This window comes from Sciurus vulgaris, assembly GCF_902686455.1.
Source record: "Sciurus vulgaris genome assembly, chromosome: 11".
Lineage (NCBI taxonomy): Eukaryota > Metazoa > Chordata > Mammalia > Rodentia > Sciuridae > Sciurus > Sciurus vulgaris.
The window spans coordinates 58302656-58325327 of NC_136472.1; the positions used below are offsets into that span (position 1 = coordinate 58302656).

The following is a 22672-nucleotide window of genomic DNA, read 5'->3' on the forward strand; positions in this document are numbered from 1 at the left end:
CTCACTGAGCTGCCCAGGCTGGCTTCTAATTTGTGATCTTTCTGCTTCAGCTCCAGTAATGCAGTAGCTGGGATCGCAGGCCAGCGCCAGCACACCCAGAGCCTTTACGTCTTAGTTTGGGGCATGGCATGACCTGATTTGTGTTTTATAAAGATGGGTCTGGGACCACAAGGATAATGGGAAGAGGACTGGATGCAGGGACATCAGAAGGCTTGTGCAGCAATTTAGGCAAGATACAGGAGTGCTTAGGTGGGGCGGGGGACAGGGGTGATGAGCGTGAGTCAACCTGGTGGACTCGAGAGAGAAGCAGTTGGGGCATGGAAGGATCTAGGGTGGCGCCTGGGTTTCTGGCTAGCCTAACTGGGTGGATAGGGCTCCATCTTTGGGCCAGTATCCAGCTGAGAACAAATACCTGGTAAATATGCCATAAATACGCTCCTGTCGAAGTGCAGAAGGCCTTAGCAGGAGGAAGGATTTTCATAGCGTGAGTACACATCTGCTCACTTCCCTCACTTCCTGTGGTCTGGCCTGCTTTGGATTATCCACCCATCTGTGTCCTGCCTGGCTACCCACAGCTCAGTATTTCTTTTTTAAAAATGCTTCATTTTTTATTAACATTTATGAATTGGATATACTGGTGGGGTTCTGTGTAATATTTTGATACATACGTACAGGGTGTGCTAATCAAATTCAGCCTGCCTTAGCTCTCGTCCCCTTCCCAACCTCTAGTAATCACTAATCTACATCTGGTCTTCAGCTTCCATTTATGGTAGAACACACAGTATTTGCCTCCTGTTTCTGGTGGACTTCACTTAATGTGATGTCCTTCAGTTCCATTCAGACTCGTGTCTCTGACTCTGTACAAAAATCAACTCAAAATGGAACCATCCTAGCTGCCCCTCATCAACAGATGAATGGATAAAGAAAATGTGGTATGTATACACAACAGAGTATTACTCAGTCATAAAAGAAGAATGACTTTGTGACATTTGCTGGTAAATGGAAGGATCTGGAGATCATCATGCTAAGTGAAATAAGCTGATCCCCCCAAAAACCAAAGGTTGAATATTTTCTCTGATATGTGTAAGCTAACCCACAGCAAGCAGAGGGGAGACTAGAAGTTCAGTGGAGTAGGCAAAGGAGAATGAAGGGAAGGGAGGGAGATGTGAAAAGGAAAGACAGTGGAATGATTCTGACATACTTTTCCTATGTACATATATGAATACAACACAGTGAATCCCATCATACATCCATAAGAAATTAATTAAAAAAATAACTATGGGTAAATGGCTGAAAGATCAAGAGAGGGAAGGGAGAAGGGGGTGGGGGAGAAAAGGAAAAGGAGAGGTACTGGGGACTGAATTAGAACAAGATATATTCCATGCTTTTATAATTATGTCAAAATGGATTTTACTGTCATGTTTCACTAAAAAGAACTAATAAAAAAATGGACCAAAAACCCAATGTAAGACCTGAAACTATAAAACTACTGGAAGATAACATAGGGGAAAGAAACACTTTGAGGCATTGGGATAGGCAATATTTCTTTCTTTCTTTCTTTCTTTTTTTTTTTTTTTGATGTGACCACAAAAGTACAGGAATAAAGTAAAAAAAGTATAGACAAATGGGATTACATCAAACGAAAAAGCTTCTGCACTGCTAAAGAAACAATCAACGGTGTGAGGAGACAACCTATGGAAAAGTGGGAGGAAACACCAGCCATTCATCTCACAAAGGACTAGCATACAGAATATGTAAGAAACTCAAAAAACCAGATCATCCAATTAAAAAGGAGGCAAATGGTCAGAACAGACAGTTCTCAAAAGAAGAAACACAGGCCTGGGGTTGTGGCTCAGTGGTAGAGCACTTGCCTAGCTTGTGTGAGGCACTGGGTTCAATTCTCAGCACTGCATATAAATAAATGAATAAAATTAAGATCCATTAATAACTAAGAATACATATGTATAAAATGATAATAAAAAAAGAAGAAACAAATGGCCAATGAACGCAACTCAGTATTTCCAATTCCCAGGCCCTGGTGGGAATTTACTTCTGTTTCCCCAAGAAGGGTGCATATTCTGCCCCCTCCCCAACCCTCTCCAGCCACTGGCACCATTTCTGCTAATAATTGCTGTAGTTTTTCATTGAGTTTCTTGGTGTTTTGCAGTTATAGTAATAATAAGATTTATACAAGAGTGGTAGTATAATTTTCCACTACTAATAGGATTAGTATGTTTATGCATTTGCTTTTGAAAGCCATTAGCATAAAATTTACCTCCAACAATCCCTATTGTGATTGTCAATGCCCTTGAAACTTGCTGTGAGTGATAAGTCTGTAATAACGAAATGCGGGTAAACATATAAATGTCTTCGGTGGGAAAAGAGGGCTTTTTATTTTCATCAGAGTTGGACTGGAGTTCTTTGATAGAAACATTGGTAGGATATAAAGTATTAAGGGCTGAGAACACTGTTAGTTTGTAGATGTTTTCAAACAAGTCCCCCGGTATTTAGGGGACACTTGTACATTCTAGGAGGATTCATGTTCTTGCTTCCTTTCATGTTGTTTCTTACCTGACTTAGACAAAAATGCAAGTTGTGTGTTCGTAGGGAACAATATTCAGGGCCATGAATTGTATGGAAGTGAAGGACCCTGAAATTACTCTGCCCAGCTGGCATTTTAAGGAGCTGGGAACTTGACGTGCTGCTAGCAGAGGCCCCATTCAGAGGCTGGTGGGAGGAGTTCCTCTGGAGGGCAGCAGTGGGGACAGGGAAGGTGCACAGGTAGGACTGGCTCTGTGGGTATTGTGACTGTGCAGGCTCACCGGGCCCCATGCTTTGAAATTCGCAGCATCAACATCATGAAATTCTTAAGTTTGAACAAGGAGCCCCAGGGCGGCACTGGGCCCCACAAATTATCTGTGTACATATATAACGATACGATGGGTGGGATTGTTCAGCATGCATGACCTGAAGAATGAGAAATGATACTCCATTATATATGATGTGTCAAAGTGCATTCTACTGTCATGTATAACTAACTAAAACAAATTTAAAAACAATTTAAAAATATTGTACTTCTACTGTGCATAATAAGCTTTGGAGATGGACAGATTTGGGCATGGGTTCTGGTATTTTCTGCAATTAACCAAGCCTTGGTTTCCTGATCTGTAGAACTGGGATAATAATATTGTCCTCTTAGATTTGATGTGAAGCGAACTAACAACAGATGTCCAGCACCCTCAACGGTAGTGACAGACACTGACGTATGCTCCTTCCCATTGCTCTCCACAATTAAACTTACTATTATGACTTTATGTCAGGAATGGTAGCCAGCCGGGATAGGCAGACTCTGCCTGGATGGTACACTAGCCAATCCCAGGCATGCTGGTGAGATCACACCAAGTAAAGAACGCTTTTCTAAGAGGGGCATTCTAAGACTGGGGTCCCATCCCAGACTTTTCAATCTTTATATAGTTGTGACACAGGACAATATTCATTGGTGTAACGGAGTCCCAGTTTTGTATGATGCCTATATGCTTCTCTCCTCTCCACAACCCTCCCAAGAAAGCCAGCAAGCAAGACCAACGTTATTATGAAGCGAGACTAATATTATTATCATTATTATTATTATGAGGCCCTTGACCCTGATCTAATTTATTTGCTAACTTTAGTATTTCAACTATTATTTGTAACAAATGACTGTCAATGTCCCACAGAGCTGGACAAGTCTGTGGGTCACAATTCCAAGTTGGAGAACCAGGAATGTGGACTCTCAATATCCCAGAAAAGGAGACACGCCCATGACGGCTGGGAGGACTAGCACCAGCGTGGAGCCCTCCTGACTTTGCCTGGGGTGGCCTCTCCTATGAGGCCCGGCAGCCTGAGTCAGAAGACCTCCAAGCAGGTGCACGGCCAGACTTCTGAAGAGTAGCGTGCAGTCTTGAAACATCTGGTCAAACTTTTTTTTCCAAGAAAGGAGAAAAGACTTTCAACCAAATTAATAAGGAACACATTCTTGGGCATTTTCCAACTCTAATCCAGGAAGATTTCTTTGGGGATTATGTTAGGAGTCAGAGTGACCTTTGTTACATTGGATTTGGTAAGGTTTGCCGACAGCTTGGAGTCCTGAGGGGGGGTTTCCAGGGTAAGGTCTCAGCCGAGCCCACGCCCTGGCACCGCTTAGGTCTCTGAGCTCGCTCATGGCTTGTCACCTGGTGTCACGCGTCCGGGGCTTCCTGCACCTCTCAGGAGATGCCAGACCGGAGCACAGGGAGGGCAGTGGCTTCTCAGGAACCATCCTGTGAGGTGAGCACTCCTGAAGCTCCTTCCTGCTTCCCTCGGGAACACCTGCTGGGCCCACAGAGCTCTGCCTGTGGGCAGTGATGGTGGAAGCTGGGCCGTCACCTCTCCACAGCACACAACGTGGACAAACCACCTCTTTTCTTCTAAGAGTCTCACATCACCTGCTCTTTTGTGGCAACCACATCAGGCTTTTGATAGGGGACAATGACATTTTCCACCAAACAAGTTGGTAAGATGGGCCTTTCCTCCCTTATCTCTCGGTGGGATAAAAGGGGACCAGTTCCCACAGAAACCCTTTTTCCCATGTGACATGGTACACAGAGACGGCTTCAGCACACTGTGTTTATGACTGATGACCAGCTAATTTATCAAATGCCTCAAGTCACAGTTGCAAAAAGCACATGCCAATACACAACTGTTTATTTTCAGAAGTGACAGTTTGGCTTAGACAGCTTGAGTATCATTCCCGGGCCCTAAGGATCAGAGCAAGAAAATCATAAATCACTGCTTTGACTCTCAGGGGATCAGAGACATGGCATCCCAACAATGGGGCAACAGCAGCAGCAATTAGCACAGGCTGAAGAACACAGAATGGAGTTAGGAAAAGTCTGAGACAATAACACGGGCATGCATCTTCTACCCTCCACTTAAAACAAAAGCCAAATTCAGTAAATAGATTTTCTTCTAGCCCATGGTACTATGGTGAATCTTAAGAACCTGGAAAAGAAACCTAAGGGATGCTTTCCTGCATTCCTGGATTTTGGTTAGTCGATGATTCTGTTCTTACCTGTTGTCGAATTTCTTCCTCCATTTTCACGGGGGAGCCCAGTTCGGCAACTTGCTTGACACCTTCGCTGGCGTATCCTCCATACTCCCACAGCACGTAGTTCTTGGAGTGGGATCCACCAATGATGGCAGACCAGTGATTGGCCCGACCTGGGAAAGCCAGTGGGGAGGCAGAGATATCAGTGTGGCTGCGTCTGAAACATGCCACCCTTAAACTGTGGGAAGAAGAGATAACTGGCCAGTGATTCAAGCAGCACTGAGTAGATACCTCTTCTGTTTCAGGCCCGCTGCTATTCAGTGATATGCAGAGTCCCTATCAAAAGCAAGTCTAGGGATTGTGCACACAGGTCAACAGCAGATGTCCAAACAAGACAGACAGGCAACCCAGGGATGCCTTCTGTCTGGGAGGGCCCCGGAGACAGGGACTGTTAAGAGAATTTTAAAGGCTGATCAGATTTGTAAGGCAGAATGCAGAGGAAAGACTATTTCTGGCAGACTCAGAAATGTTAAATAACATTGTGTGTTTGGAGAGTCATCAGTAATTCAGCATTGCTGTGTCACACGCTGTCAAGGGGAGAGTTAGGAGAAGATGCCAGGGAGGTAGGAAGGAGCCTGCTCAAGAGTGGCCTTGCTCTAAATGCTTCAGGAATTCGGGTGTCATTTGAAAGGATCTGAAAACCACTGAAGGTTTCTGAGCAGGGGAGGGACATGATTGCATTTGAATTTTAGATAAATCACCCAGGCAGCAGCATGAAGAATGCATGAGAGGGAGCAAAACTGGAGTGCAGAGCTGGGGAGGCGAGCAAAGAGCACAAGCTAAGGGGCGTGTGGGAAGAGCCTGTGGCAATTCACAGGACTAAGCATGGCTGTCTTCACCTGGCTCTCATGTACATTGCAGCACGAGGGGCAAACAGCCTAGCCACATTCAAAGGATAGGACAGACAGGGCACGTGCAAGTGGTTTGGTCCCTGTGGACCACGGTGGCTTGGTGATAACCGCATGTGATGGTCACTGCAGCAGGATGCAGGAGGGAATTAATGCTCAACACGAGAGCATGGGGAGACGGTAAGACCTGGGCAGGACTGAGACAGAACTTGACTTGAGGATTTTATCAGTTTCCAAGGAAGAAAGAGCTGATCGTCAACATCAGCACCCTTTTGGACTTGTTTTTTTGCATGTAATACATATGGATACATCTGTATTTATGATTGACTAGGTCACATATAGTTCATCCTAGGATCGGCTCAATTCTCAAGCATTCTTTGGTTGGTTTTACAAAGTCTCAAGCTAAAGAAATTTTCAGGCACAGTGGAGGGAAAAATTGAATTAGGTGAAACAACTGATGTTCTTGTTTTATCACATCATCACCCAGAATGGGCAGATCTTTTCATTCCATCCCACCCACTCAATCTACAAAAAGGATTCTTATCAGGTCTTGTTTATACAACTGCCATTGCTATCCCCAGGGCCTTCTGCTCCAGGGGCATAGTGGGAGCCTAATTGGTCATGCTGGACAGCAGTATGGAGATTCCTCAGAAAACTTGGAATGGAACCACAATTAGACCCAGTTATCCCACTCCTTGGTAAATATATACCCAAAGGTCTGGAAATCAGCATACCACAGTGACACAGCCACATCAGTATTTGTAGAAAATTATGGAACCAACCTTCAACAGATGGGTGGATAAAGAAAATGTGGTATATATACACAATGGAATATTACTCAGCCATAAAAAATGACTTTATGACTTTCGCTGGTGATTGCATGGAGCCGGAGACTATCATGCTAAGTGAAAAGAGTAAAAGAAAATAAAAAACCACCCAAAGCCTGAATGTTCTCTCTGACATGCAGATGCTAACACAAAATAGGAGGGGAGGAGGGAAGAATAGTAGTTCATTGGATTAGACAAAGGGGACTAAAGGGAAGGGCGGGGGAAGGAAATAGGAAAGACAGAATGAATTGGAAATAAATTTCCTGTGTTCATATATGAATACATGACTAGTGTAACTCCACATCATGTACAACCTCAAGAATGAGATCCTGATTAGAAAAGGTTAAACTCCATGTATGTGTAATACACTCTATTGTCATGTATATCTAAAAAGAACAACGACAACAGCAATAGAAAAGAACATGGGCCCACTGAGGACAACTGTGCCCCACCTCAGGCAGATGACATCACCATGTGGGTCTGCCCAATTGCTTTGCTCATCAATTCGCATCAGAGAAATGCACACTCCATGTTTATCCCACATGTCCCTAGAGAACATAGATGGAGATGCTGCCAGCTACTTTTCTAATTCATTCCTGGGTGGGAAGGATGTCCTAAGCTGTCATCTAAGTTAAGAGCATGCTTATGTAGGGACAAGGGCTGGTAGCCTGTTAAGACCTTTGGTTCTCGATTTGAACACAAGGAGACCAGATTCATCATCTCTTGCACCCCTTGTGGTGCAAGATATCCCTTGTTCCAGGCCTGTCCTACCAGTCATTCTGCACCCCAGTGATTTGGCCCGTGCTGTTTCCTCTGTATTTGCCTCTCACTTGGCTTGGTCAACTAATATTCTGCCTTCATGATTTATTTGGAAGCCTCCTAAGACCACTCTAGGCTGACCTGAGCTCTTCTGCCCTGTCTCCCCATCCACAGATCATATTTTCTATTACTGGTACATTCTATTGTACTACTGGACTTAAGCGCCAACAAAGGAGTCTGCTTTTGGTACCGTGCCTGATGCATTGTGAGTGCTCAGTATGTTTCCATAATCTGCTTCCCATCCATTGGGAAGGTGACTATATGTGTGCTCCAAGAATGAGGGAGCAGACTTGCACAGATTCCATTCAATGTGATAAAGTTCAAGTCTCAGTTCAGCAGAGTAACAGACACCTGCTAAGTTATGGGACTCAGCTCTCCTGTATGCTGTTAAAAAAAAATGAGCAACAAGAAAAAGAAAGACATTGGTCTGAGTGCCTACAGACAGGAGTCAAGTCCTGGCATTGCCACTTACTGGTGTGTAAATTTGGTCAGATTCAATTATTTCATTTCCCTGAGTCTCAGCTCCCTCTTTTATAATTCAGGGGTGATAATGTCTACCTTATTGACCTATTATGATAAATATGTTATTAATTAAGTTATTTAAAAGCGAGATTTTATAGGTGGAATCACTATTGGCACAGAGTAGAGACTCAGTAATGCTTTCCTTCTTTCGTGGTTGTTAGGGAAACTTCAAAAATAAATAAAACCTGAAACCTGCCCTTAATTCAGAATAAGAGATAAGAAATATGCATGATATGGAATGTGAAAAGTAGGAGAATGGGAGTAAGCACATCCTGGGATCAGAGGAAGGGCCCAGATGGGTCTTTCTGATTTATTCATTCAACCTCCATTAACTACGTGCCAAGCACAGTGGCAGGCCATGGACAGTGACAGAAATAGGATATGGCACTTGCCCTGAAGGGACTCTCAGACGGGGGGGGGGGGGGGGGGAACAGATGGATAAGCAGATTAATTACAATCTAGCTTGTCAGGGTTATTACAGAACAAGAATGCAGAGTACAGGGAGGAAGCAGCTAATGCCAAATGCCCCAAATCCAAGGAATCCAAGTCCAAGGCACGAGTACAGAGAAGCAGGTATCTGAAGACCAGGGTCTGTCTTTATGGTTCTGACTCTTTTTTTTGGGACAGGCCAAGATGGAACCCAGGGACACTTAACTGAGTCACATCCTTGGTCCTTTCTCATTTTTTATTTTGAGACAGGGTCTTGCTAAGTGGCTTAGGCCTCACTAAGTTGCTGAAGCTGGCTTTGAACTTGTGATCCTTCTGACAGTCTCCCAAGTTGCTGGGATTTTAGACCTGTACCATCACACCCAGCGTGATTCTTACTCTTGAATAAAATTTCATTGAATCAATTCAACCTCTAGCCAATACAATTGTTAATTTCCTACGACTTTGCAACATAACACATTAATTCAAATTTCAGCACATTTAGTGATATCGTCCAAATAACAAGTATGTGCAATGTACTCAATGACAGGGAGAGACAAGAATACATCCTCTCTGGAGAGAACAAGGCAGGCACCAATGGAAAAACAATTTTCAACATTAGAATGGGCAGGATGCCATTTGTACAGGTCATACGGGTGCGCAATTGTACAGGGAAGAGAGCCATGGAGACCCAATGCTAGAGGACTTGTCTCTAGGCCTCCATTTGTGACCATGAATCAGTCATTCAACCTCTTAGAGCCTCAGTTTCTTATTTATATAAATATATGTATGTACTGGGGATTGAATCCAGGACCTAACACGTGCTAGGCAAGGACTCTACTCCGGAATTACACCCCCAGCCTGTCCACCCCTTTTAAAAATAGGGATAATAGTTGAAAGTCTGGACTATGTCCCAGAGTTGTGCAAATTAATTGGGCTGGTTTTGGAAAGAACTATGAAAACTGTAAAAAAAACTACAAAACAAAGTTCTCAGTATTATTTCAGATACAGAGCACTATGGGAATCCACAAGAATTCAAAAGAAGGTAGGTGAGCAAGGACACTTTCCCATTGGAAGGAGAGCTCCCAGAGATTCAGAGAAATAGAAGGAAGGGAGGACACAGACCCAGGAGAAAGACGGGCGGGACAGGAGGAGCAGGAATTCTATTAACAGCTTAGGTAAGAGGATCAAAAACTGCCTAGGACTGTGCTTTCCTGTGTGATCCTCATGACAACCTTATCTTCAAGTTCAGGATGAAGAAACTGAGGCCCAGAGAGTTAAAGGAACACGTCCAAACTCACAGAGCTGGGGAGGAGCACAGCTGGGCTTCATATCTAGGCCTCTCTGATTCCAGAACACCTGCATCTCTCTGGGAAGGCAGGAAATGAAAGAGATATTTGGTGGACCAGAGAGTTAGAAGACAAAGAGATTAGATGAAACAGAAAGTCAGGACCAGTTGTGGAGAGAGCTGGGTACCCATCGTGGCCCATGGCATTAGGAAAGGGGCAAACATGATGGAAGATTCCTTCTGGGAAGAAGGATATAACAATGGTTAACATGTATTGGATCTTTACTATGTGCCAAGGATGCCCTATATCATCTCATTAGACACAGAAAGAAATCTCTTTTGATATAGGTGCTATCATTATTCTTATTTTTGCATGAGCAAACTTGACTTTGGAGAGGTGAAGTGAGTTAAAATCATAAAAGTTGGTAAGTGAAGGTGCTGGGATTCTGTGTGGTGCAGGGAATGGCTCTCTGCACCACATTGTACCATTTCTCTGCCAGGATATGCCTAGTGGTGGGAAGGGAGAGGGTCCAAGGATGAGGAGAGCAAACAGGAGGCCCTTCAATATTCTCTGCACGAATTGTATTGGGTCCGATTTAGGGAGTGGCAGAGAAAAGGGGACAAGAGATGAGGAGTAGGAACCAATAGATGGAGGATTGGACGGAAATTAGGAGGCAACTTGGTGAAGTAGTCAAAATTCTCATGCATTCTAGTCTCAGTTCTGAAATTCTAGCTTGAATATTAGTTAATCACTCTCAACCTCAGTTTCTTCATCTGTAAAGTGGGGATAGTGATATGACCAAACACCTAGTGCTGCTCTGAGGTTGAAGTTCATGAAATAATGGCTGGTACATAAAACGGACTAATAAACATTAGCTAGTAAAATTAACTCTAAATAGTACAAGACAAATCCAGACCAGTTTCTGGAAGGCATGATTATCAAGGGGAATCTGACTGAGTGAATGGGTGGCAGTTTGACTTCGAACTAGTGGGGTGGAAATGACAGGAATGTCAGAGGCAAGGATGTGAATCTGGAATCATCTAAATGGGACTCAGTGACCTGGGGCCTGCACACTGAGGTGGGTAGACAGACCCCTGTTAGCTGGAAGGGAGTTTATCCCTGAGCCCCGCCATCCTCGAGGAAATAAGGGAGAAGAGGGAAAGAAGACGTAGGTATTAGGAAGCCTGGGGAGAAGGGAATGAGATGAATACTTGTGGCCTTCTTATCGCTGTAACAAAATAACATGACTACATCACTTTGGAGGAAAGAATTATTCTGGTTCATGGTTTCAGGAATTCAGTCCATGGCTGACTGGCTCCACTGTTTCTGGGACTGTGGTGAGGAGGAACGTCACGGTAGGAGGGTGTGACAGAGCAAGGCTGCTCACCTCATGGTGGCCAGGAAGCAGAGAGAGGGGAAAGGTTACTGGAGGTAAGAAACAGTCCCCAGGGACCCACTCCCTTCAATTACATCCCACCCAATATGGTTTCCCCCTCCTCCCCATAGTCTACTCAAATTAGAACCCTTCAATGGATTAATGAAGTCAGAGCCCTCGGCATTCAATCATTTTGTAAAAACCTCTCCTGTGAACACTGCTACATTTGAGCTCATGAGTCTTTGGAGAACATTCTAGATCTAAACCAGAATGGGAAGAGAAGCAGACTGGCACCAACCTCTTCATCTCTTTGGGAAACACAGCTCTTTGGTTCAGCATTTCCCCTCACTGTTTCTAGCAGTGTTCAAGTGGCCTCTACATATCTGGGTCTAGATATTAATATAGCATGGATAAGTCTTACATGGGACAGAGACAATGGGAGACTGGGAGGAGGAAATGATTAGACATGCAAGTTTGAGATGCGGATGGACAACCGGGTACATTTGTCTCAAAAGTGACTCTGTGGAAATACTGTAAATATATGTATAGTCATGTCTTTCCTGACATTTTTTTCTATTGTCATCACTGGTGCTAAATGATCAGTGCTCACAAAGTTGCCTAAAATGCCAACACTCATCAAAGGAGAACTATGCCTGGTGTTGGAAGAGGGACGTTACACAGTTGGTGGATTCTCTGTGGTGTGCCATTCACATGGTAGGTGTGACAGTTAATTTGATGTGTCAATGTGATGGGCATGAGGAATTCAGGTGGTCACACATTATTCAGGAAGTTCTGTGAGGCTGTTTCGTATAAAACTCACATTTGAATCTGTAGGTGGAGTAAAACAGATTTCTCTCTCTAAGGTAGGTGGGCCCCACCTGGTCAGTTGAAGACTTGAATAGAACACTAAGAGTGACTTTGTAAAGTACCTAACTGCCTTCAGGCTGGGACATCATTTCCCCCCTTGCCTTTCAACTCAAGCTGAAATACTGGCTCTTGCTGGGTCTTGAGCCTTCTGGCCTTCAGAATAGAAATACATGATCTGTTCTCGTTCTCAGGTCTTTAGATTTAGACTGAAACTGCACCATTGGCTCTCCTTAGTTGCCAGCTTGCTAACTGTCTATTGCAAACTTGTCAGTCTTTGTAATTGGTTGAGCCAATTCCTTATAATAAATCTCTTTGTATATATGCAAACACATCCTATTTGTTCTGCTTCTTTAAAGAACCCTGACTGATACAGCAGGTGTTCAGTGACTGCCCAGATTTCATGGCCAGTGACAGCAATCCCCTGCCAACCCTAGTCCTGAAATAGCTTCCCATTCATTTCCTTGATATCCATTCATAGTGCTTCATGGGCAAATGTCCTTCAGCCTTACTGACTGGATCAGCTGCAGCCTTCTATCACCCAACCTCAGCCTCACCCAGCCTCACCACAGCACTCTCAGTTTAGCCTCGGTTTGGGCCCTTCCGGAGTTTGCTATGGTAGCTACACCAATCAGAGCTCCTCCAATCTTCAAGTTCTATCCTCACCTTCCACCTTTATCTCTTAGTAGATGACCTTGTTACTTAAACCTTCTGAAAAGGCCAAGGTCAGCCCATCTACAACTCATCCATGCACCATGTGGTCAGAAAAAAAATATTGTGGACCTTCCAGATCTATTCCTAAATTGTCCTGGATCTCATGTCCCTTGAGGCCTTGTTACCCTCAGCTTAGGCCCAGACCCAGGATCTGCCTAATTTCTAATGCTTTAGATTTGGCTGCAGAACTTGGCTTCTGTGTGTCTACCCCTGGGTGCTGCCCAGGACACAGTTTGTACTTGCCCTCTGGCTCTTCCTGCTCTTGGCTGCTTCAGGAACTCACTCTGACCAAGCCATGTGGTTTTTCAGGATCCTTTTTCAGTATGGCAAAAACTCTGCATGAAGACCTCTGTCAATTAGGCCAGAAATTCCTCAATTTTCTTTCTTCATTCAGCTACCAGTTTTTCCTTCTCTCCAGCCTCAAGTGTCACTTTTCCATTTCTGGGAAAACCTTGCACTTATGAAACTGATTACGTTCTTTTCCATTTCCTCAAGACTTCAGTGATAAGATTCTATTCTACCCCACTGATTCCTTTATTCATATATCCCAACATTGACTGGGATAATAGTAGGCTAAAAACAGATCATCAGGCTGCAGCCGCCTGTTTTTGCTCCAATAAAGCTTTGTATTTTACAGATTATCTATGTGTTGTTCATGGCTGCTTTCATGGTATAGTGACTAAGTTGAGTAATTACAACACAGGATGTCTGCTCTGAAAGCCTTAAAATCCGTTAAATAAAACGTTTGCCAAACTCTCTGCCAGGCTGTGGCAACTCTAAGATCCCTGTCCTTGAGGTGTTATCTAGATGGTGATTTGAAGGACATGAAGGACTGGTCATAACAGGCAATTACAATACACTTAATACAGTTGTGTGTGTGTGTTTGTGTGTATGAGAGAGGGAGAGAGAGAGAGAGAGAGAGAGAGAGGGAGGTGGGGGTGATGATGATAAAGGCAAACAATATTAAAGAACAAATATGGGAACATTTAACTATCATGGTACCAGAGGAGTTACCATCTCCAGAGGAGATGACAGCTGAGTTAAATTCCATAGGATAAGTAAAAGTTAGTAAGGCAGATAGGGAATTGAGCAAAGCCAATTTTGTTTCTCAGGAGGAAAGGTAGGTGTAATATCAGGGGCATAAGAAAAAGAGATACATAGTGAGCTATGAGTAGTAGGTAATGGGTGTGTGTGTGTTTATAAAGGATGAATGTTGAGTAATAAGATATATAAAATGTAAACCAGGTGGTACATGAAAGTGTATGAATGTCATAATAAACACTTCTTATTTTATCTTGAAGGCAATGTGAAATAGAGACAATTCCCAAATCTATGGGTGTTCATTTCACTTCTGCTTCTAACTCTGATGAAGTAAATGGCACCAGATAACTCCTGTAGACGTAAGTAACTATAAAACTGTGAAAAATATTTGAAGCATCTGTTTTCAGATGTTGGAAAACAGACAGCAAAGGATTATGATATCTGAGAGAAAAGAAAACATAAGAGTTGAATCCACATTTTCCCTGGATTTCTGCCAGGACGCTTTCTGGTTTATAGTGCAGGAAGGTAGAGCAGAGCAGAGAAAGCAGAGGATGGCAAACTGGTTGACCTGAGGAGGTAAGGGTAGGAATTTGGTGATGCTGAAGTAGGTAGGATTTATGGGTTAGAGTACCCAAAAGGCAGGAGCTACCTAGTGAAGAAGCTTCGGAAATATGCATAGGCATTGCCTTAAAATTTTGACCAAACACAATGCAGGTGAGACCCACAAGGCCTGGCAGAGAATAGCTACTGGGGAGCTAAGAGTTGAGTCGAGATTACAGAGGTGACATAATGCTAGAGATATAGGACTTCTAAGCATCTGTATTAGAGAAACTTTCTTGACCACGTGGGCATTCAACTGAAAGCCTAGAAAAGACACAACCTACAGTAAACTCACTAGAGTAAAGGCTACTCTAGACTTAGCCTAACACAACTTAGAAAACAGACCTTGAAAGGGAATCAAGCAGATCTACCAGTAAATTAACCATCTGCCAGATCAAAACTCCATATTCTTTAAAAGAAGATCAAAAAAAGCCCATATACTCAACAGTGCAGCCCTAACAATGTTCATCAAGCAATTAAAAACATATAGATATATCTAGAAGAAAATATGACCCAAAACAGGAGGAAAAACAGCTAACACAGTTGTTGAGATGACTGATATGTTGGGATTGATATATAAAAACTGTAAAACAGGTATTACCAATATGTTAAAAATTTAAAGAAAATATGGACATAATGAATGAACAGATGGGGAATGCTGGCAGAGAAATAGAAACTTTTTTTTTTTAAAGCCCAAATGGAAATTCTAGAACTGAAAAATATAATATCTGTATTTGGACACAGCAAAGGAAAACATCAGTAAGCTGAAAGATTGGGTGATATAAACAATTCAAAATGAAGTATAGAAAAGAAAAGTCTGAAAAAAGTTGAACTGTATTCCTAGTGACCTGTGGAATAAAAGTGGTTTGAATGGAGTCCTAACAGGCAAGAAGAGAGAGATTGGATTGGAGAAATATGTGAATAAACGATGCTTGAAATTTCCCTAACTTAGATGAAAAATATCAACCTATAGATCCAAACTGGTTAAAAGTAAATAAAATGACACTTAAAAAACAAAATAAAATGAAAAAGACACCTAAGCATATCATAATCTGATAATTAGAGACAAAGACAAAAATCGTACAGTAACCAGCAGCAATAAAAGACACATGAAAACAAGGGAAACAAAGACAAGACTGCTTGCTTCAAACACAAGGTAAACCAGAAGACGATGAAGTGACACCTCTACTTGAAAGAAATAAACCCGTCACCCTAGAATTCTATTATCTTGCAAAAATATTCTTCAACTATGAGGGTAAAATAAAACATTTTTTGATAAATGAAAACTGAGTGAATTTATTACTAGCACATCTGCAGTATATGAAATATTAAAGGAAGTTCTTCAGGGAAATGGGAACAGATGGCAACTCATATCCACCTGAAGAAACAGGGAGTGCTGGAAATGGTAAATATGAGGGTAAGGCGGACCTCCAATTTCTTTTCCCCTGAAGAGTTTCTCTTTTAAGTAAAGAGGTTCTAGTTTTCTCATTTGGGGTGAAACCCACTTCCCACAGAAGCAGATCTTACCTGCTCTTCCAGGCATTTCAGCACTCACCTTTTGCCTTCCTTCCCCTGAATTCTCCTTGCAGTCTAACCTGAGCCCCACCTGAGCTCATCTCCTCTACCAAGTCTTTAATATTTTGCCTTTTGGGGTTGGGGTTGTAGCTCAGTGACACATTAAAAATAAACAGATAAAATAAAGGTATTCTGTTCACCTATGACTACAAAAAAAATTCACTCTTTTTGGCAAATTTTCACAAATGCATGCAATAATGTAGCCACTGCCAAAAGCAAGGTATAGAATAGCTCTATGATTCCTCTAAATCCCCATAACTTTAAAAAAAATTTTTTTTTTGTTGTTAAAGGGCCTTTATGTTATTGATTGATATGCAGAGCTAAGAATTGAACCCAGTGCCTCATACGTGCTAGGCAAGTGCTCTGCCACTGAACCACAACCCCAGCCCTCCCTGTGAATTTTTGTAATCAATCCTGTTCCACCACCCATAGCCCTTGGCAACCTCTGGTCTTAATTTTTGTCTCTATATTTTTGCCTTTTCAGGAATATAATATAAATGGACTCAAACAGTATGTAGCATTTAAAAGTCTGATGCCTTTACCTTGGCATAATGAATCTGAGATCCATCCATGTGGTTGTACACATGAGCTTGTCCTTTTCTTACTCCCCAAATATCTTGAAAGACAAAGGAGAACTCCCATGGGTTAAGGCCACCACTGCATTGCTGCTTCCATCATCTCCTAATTGTGTAGCCTTGAACCAGCTGCTAAGTTCTCTAAGACTCGGTTTTCTTATCTGTGAAATAGGAGTAATTATAGTACCTATCTGCTGGGGTGGTTATGGAGTTATGGAGGAAATACAGGTAAAAACACTTGGCATAGCTCCTGGTACATGAAAGAATCAGCAAATTGTTGTTTTACTATTAATATTTTATTTCTCCAGGAAAGGTAGGTGTGATAGTTTAGATACTAGGTGTCCCCCAAAAGCTCACGTGTGAGATAAAGCAAGAAAGTTTATAGGTGAAATGACTGGGTTATGAGAGTATTAACCTAATCAGTGCATTAATCCCCTGATAGGGATTAACTAACTGGGTGGTAACTGCAGGTAGGTAGGGTGTGCCTAGAGAAAGTGGGTCATTGGGGGCATGGCTTTGGGGTTTATATTCTGTCCTTGTTGAGTATGACTTTCTCTCTCTCTCTCTCTCTCTCTCTCTCTCTCTCTCTCCTTCTTCTTTCCTCTCTCTCTCTCTCTCTCTCTCTCTCTCTCTCTCTGCTTCTTGGTGTGAACTTCTGAACCACTTTTCTCTACCATGTTCTTCCGCCATGATGTTCTGCCTCACCTCAGGCCTGACAAATGGAGCTGGCTGTCTATGGACTGAGACCTCCGAAACCACAAGTGTCAAGTAAACTTTTTCTCATCTAAAATTGTCTGGTCTGGTCTTTCGGCCATAGTGGCAAAAAAGCTGACTAAAACAGTAGGCATTGGGAGAAAACTGGGACACACAGGACCGTTCTCTTTGGGTAGGGCAAGGTACTGATTTTCTACATAGTGTGGCCTGCTTAGTGGGTGTTCAGACAGCAGTCAGCATTTGGGGGGTAGAGACACCCACTGGGTGGGTGGGAAAATGGTAGCGGAATAAATCAGGCACATGGTCAGACAGAGGGGCCCCTGACATAAGCTGAGGTTCACAGTTTAGCCTCCAGCTTCTGGAGTTAGGGTGTGGAACTGACCAGAATTTGAAAGGGGTTTAGATACCTGGGGCACATGGGCAGACATCTTGATCATGGAGATAATTTAGGAGTCCAAAGATGAGCCTTAAAGGATTCAGGGCAGATAAAGGCTAGAGACTCCAGGCATGGTGGTATGCGCCTGTAATCTCAGCTACTTGGGAGGCTGAGGCAGGAGGATTTCAATTCTGAGGACAGCCTGGGCAAGTGAGTGAAACCCTGTCTCAAAAAAAAGGGCTTGGGGTGTATAGATCAGTGGTAGGGGGTCCTTGGGTTCAATCCCTGGTACACAAGAAAAAAAGAAAAAAAAAAACAAAAACAAAAAACTACCTGCCTTACACTGGAATTATCCCGGGAACTGAAAATGAAAATAATTAATACTTGGACTTTACTATTTTGTTTTGTTTAATCATTGAAACAAGCCTATATTACAGATTAGAAAGTTAAGGCACAGAGAGATGAAATGACTTGCCCAGGCCCTCAAGCTACTAACTGGTAAAGCCATGATCTAGACTCAGTTTATCTCCTCGACAGCAATGTTTTCTGGACTTTTTGTGAAGATGGAAACACCCTATCTCCACTGTCTCTTGCAGCAGTCGCTAGCCATAGTTGATTACTGAACACGTAAAACATGGCCAGTGTCATTGGTGAGCTGAAGTTTTCATCTTACTTAACTTTAATCAATTTAAGTTTAGATAGCCATGCATGTCTATTGGCTATCATATTGGGCAGTACAGCCCTAGATTTTGGGATGTCTTGAGTACTGCCAAAGACCAGTTGTATAAGTAGTCCGTCTGGAAAGGGGGAACAGAATAGGCTAGACTCTGCAGGGGACTGGGGTCACTTACAGTTGTGAAACACTCATGGTGGAGGACAGCTTACAGGAGGAGTTTGCTGGCAGACTGAGACTTGGTCTGTAGCAGCTACATTGGGGGCCTGAACCACATATTCTCTACCATCTCTGACCTCAGCCACAGTCGTGTGGGCAGTAAGCATTGAACTCAAGTGTACCGTGTCTCTTTCCACTTATTGTCTCATGGCCTCCTCTGAAGCTTTAAGGCTGCTTGGCCAGACAATGCTCCTGAAGACATCCCTTGGTCCATGGGGGGTAAGTACTAGTAGATAATTCTGGAAGGTGGACAATTCTGGATAGCATTCTGAACAGTTTTCAGAGGCACAGTGGTGCCAGTGACCCCAACACTACTCACAGGCTGACTCTTCCTCCTCCCTGTACTCTCTCCCTACTCCTTCACCCCCACTTCTTCTACCACCTTCTTCACGAATTATCTGTAGTCTTTGCCTCAGATTCTGCTTTTGGGGGAACTCAAATTGAGACATGGCTCACCCAGCTAAGATTATGTGTCTGGACCCAGGGATCCTGAAAATAACTGAGAGGATTGGACAAGAGCCAGCGGGGGCTGTCCCTTCAGTTTCTGTAAATTGATCCTTCATGGCCCCTCCATTCAAAGCTGGGGATGCTGTCCTCACGGTCATGGCCATCATCACCACATCATTGCCATCAACATCATCCATCAGCGTCAGGGTCTTCATGCCTGCTACCATTCATTGATCCTGTTCCTTCTTCATACACTTCACAGGTGCCAGCTGACGTTCTTCCATTCTCCCAGTGGTTCTGCCAGGTCGGTCAGTTACCATACCATGTTATGGATGAGGGAACTGAATTGCTAGTAGGTGGCAGGGCTGAGATTTGCCATTGATCTGACAATCTTAAGGTCATGCCCTTCATCTTCCACAGAGGATCCACAGTTGAGCCAAGTCTAGATTTGGTCAGGGGGTCATTCCGATGTCACCCATGGGGTGGGGATAACAAGGGGTATAGTAGGATGGTGTCTACTAGCTCTTGGTGTTCATAAACTTCAGATTTTTTGGATTTGGCCTTCTAAGCCAAATTTTTCTGAACTTCTTACTCTTGATTTATTGGACTCTTTCTAAAGCATAGCCAATCACCTAATCCCATCTCTGAAACAATGAGCATAATCTCAGGGCACTCCCAAACTCACATTCCCATTGCTCCTATAGAGTCTGGATGGAGGTTTATTATGAATTAACCAGTAACACTGGGAGCTTCATTTAAAGGTGTCCCTCCAAGATGACTTTTCCACATAAACATTGTTCTATATGGGAAAGAGCCTATATTCCTGGACAGCTTCCGTTTAATATACCATTAGCACCTGAGTTTAAGGCCCCAGGGAAGAAACTGCAGCACTTTGGATGATAAATTCTAGCAATGTTTATCTAATTTTAAAACTCTAGGAGCTTGTATTTAAAAGCTTAGCAGGGGCAGTAAATAACTTGGCTTTGTTTTTCAGAGTGTAACAAAAAAATAAAAATAAAAAAGACTTCTCCCACTCTGCAAGTGCATATTTCAGGTTTGAATCTGAACTCTGCTAACTGTGTCTGCAAATAAGAAAGCCAATGTTCTGTGTTCAAAGATTTTAAGCAATAGAAAGAAGAGAAATAGGAATTACTGAGCACCTACTTGTACTAGGTCCTTTCTTATGCACTGATGAATTTCCTTTTCAGTCTCATTTCATTGAAGAGGAAGTCGGTTCAGAGAGGGTCTGTAATGTGCCAGTGGACCACACTGCCAGTGAAGGGTTGAACCAGGATTTGACTCATGACTGCTGGAAGTTAGAGGGTTTGGGCAAAGTTTCCTAAGCTAATAATAGAAGCAAAGTCTTTTTAACCAAGTCCATATATGTATAGGACAAAAAAGGGGTCAGGCTGGGGCTAAAAAATCCATCTCAAAATTGGAGGTGAAAGTAAAGGTAGAAGAAACCCAAACCCTTTCATTACTACAAATATGGAAATCCCAAATAAAATAGTAGCAAACCCTATATCCAACTACTTAGAAAAATTATTCTGTATTGCAACCATATTGGGTTTTTTCCAGGAATGAAAGGGTGATTTAACATTAAAAGTATAATCCATATAATTCAACACATAATCAGAAAAATTTATATAAATATCTTCATAGGTATAGAAGAAGTGTTTGATTACATTCAATATGCATTCATGATTTAAGGACTCAGCAACTCGGCAGTCTCAGCAATGTAGTGAGGCCCTGAGCAACTTAACAAGACCCTGTCTCAAAATAAAAAATAAAAAGGGCCAGGGATGTGGTTCAGTGGATTCAATCCCTGGAACCAAAACAGACAAACAAAAACAAATCATCAAACTGAGAACAGAAGGGAATTTTATCTGGTTTAAAAATATCCACAAAAAAGCCACAGCAAAAAATTACACTTAAAGATGAATATTAAAAGCTTTCTCCATAAGTTTGGGAACAGGCCAGAATGCTCACTATCACCACTTCTATTCAACATGGTACTGGAGTTCTACCCAGTAGAATAAGGCAAGAGAGAGAAAGAGAAGGCACAAGGATGAGATGGAGACCAGTTGTGTGCAAAATTGTGAATGTTAAAATTATAAAATAGTCTATATGACTCAATAATGTAAAGATCTCAAATCGTCCCAAATTTGTCCCTAAGTTTAACACAGTCCCTATCTAAATAACAGCAGGTATTTTAAAAAGTGAAAATTAAGATCATGATTCTAAAATTTATGCAGACATGCTAAGGACCAATGATAGTCAAAATAATCTTAAAGATTATTTAAGAGTTGTTCTTAAAGAAGAACAGATTAACCAAAGAAACAGAATAACAGAGTAGAGTCTAGAAACAGATCCACATTAACTTGCTGTATAACAAAGGTGACAGTGTAGTGAAGTGGATAAAAGATGAGTATTCCAGTAAATGGCTGTGTGTATAAAACAAACAGTTGATCCCTACCTCACATCATACACAAGTTCAGTTATGGATCAATGCAATATCTAAATATGAAAGGAAAAAACTATAAAACTTTAAGAAGAAAATATAAGAGAACACCTTCATGATTTTGAAGTAGACAAAGATTTCTTAAATGGGATACAAAAAAGTATTAATCATGAAAGAAAAAGAAACCCAACATGACCTACATTAGAATTCTGTTCATCAAAAGATTACAAAAGTCAAAAGGTAAAGCCACAGAATGGAAAATATTTGAAATACATATACTTGACAAAGGACTTACATCTAGACTATATAAAGAACTCCTATAACTCAGTAAGAAAAAGGCAGACAATGAAATAGGAAAAAAAATAATCCAGGGGCCTGAATAAGCAATTCACATTGTCTAAGTAGCCCATGACAGCATACTAAGCAAAAATCAAAAAAGTTAAAATTAAAATCACAATGCAATATTGCTACATGCAGCAGGTTGTTAAAAAAAAAAAAAACCCAAACCTAACAATATCAAGTATTGGTAATTATGTAGATTAATCTATCTCTTCCTATGAAAAATTGTTTAGCAGTATCTACTAAAGCTGGGAAACTTATGACTCAGAAATTGCATATCCTGTAAACAACCAACAGAAATGCACACATAATTCACCAAAAGACACATACATGAATGTGTATAGCAGCACTGTTCAAAATAGGTTCAAATTGGAAAACTACTCAAATGTGCATCCATAAGGGACCCATATCTATTATGGACTTATTCATAAAGTGAATTTATTCATAAAATGAACAAATTAGATGTTGTATACATATTCATTCAGTGGAATATTCTAAAGCTATGAGAAGGAAAAAACCAAAATCATATGCAACCATGCAACATGCAATAATAATGCTGAATGTAAGAAGTCAGACATAAAAGGGTACACATTGTAAAATTCCACTTTTCATGGTTTAAAACAGGAAAAATTAATCTATGATGGAAATCAAGACGGTTTAGTTATCTTTTGTTAGAAATTAGACTAGACCAAGATATAAAGGAGGCTTTTGGGTCCTAGTCACTTTCGGAGTTTTGTCTTGGTAGCTTGAGTGTGTTCATGTGAATGTTTGACCTGCAGGCTAGTGATTTCTTCACTTCTCTCTATGTTCGTTGTGCTTCAATAAAAAGTTCTCTTTTAAAAA

General features: G+C 41.9%; 1 protein-coding gene across 1 annotated transcript in view; it reads right to left on the bottom strand.

Moving 5' to 3' along the window:
• Nucleotides 1–22672, bottom strand: part of SPON1 (spondin 1) — a 281080-nt gene that overhangs the window by 116648 nt on the left and 141760 nt on the right. The window contains exon 6 of the mRNA XM_079104241.1: nucleotides 5090–5238. Coding sequence (XP_078960367.1) covers nucleotides 5090–5238 — 149 coding nt within the window. The remainder of the gene's footprint in view (nucleotides 1–5089; nucleotides 5239–22672) is intronic.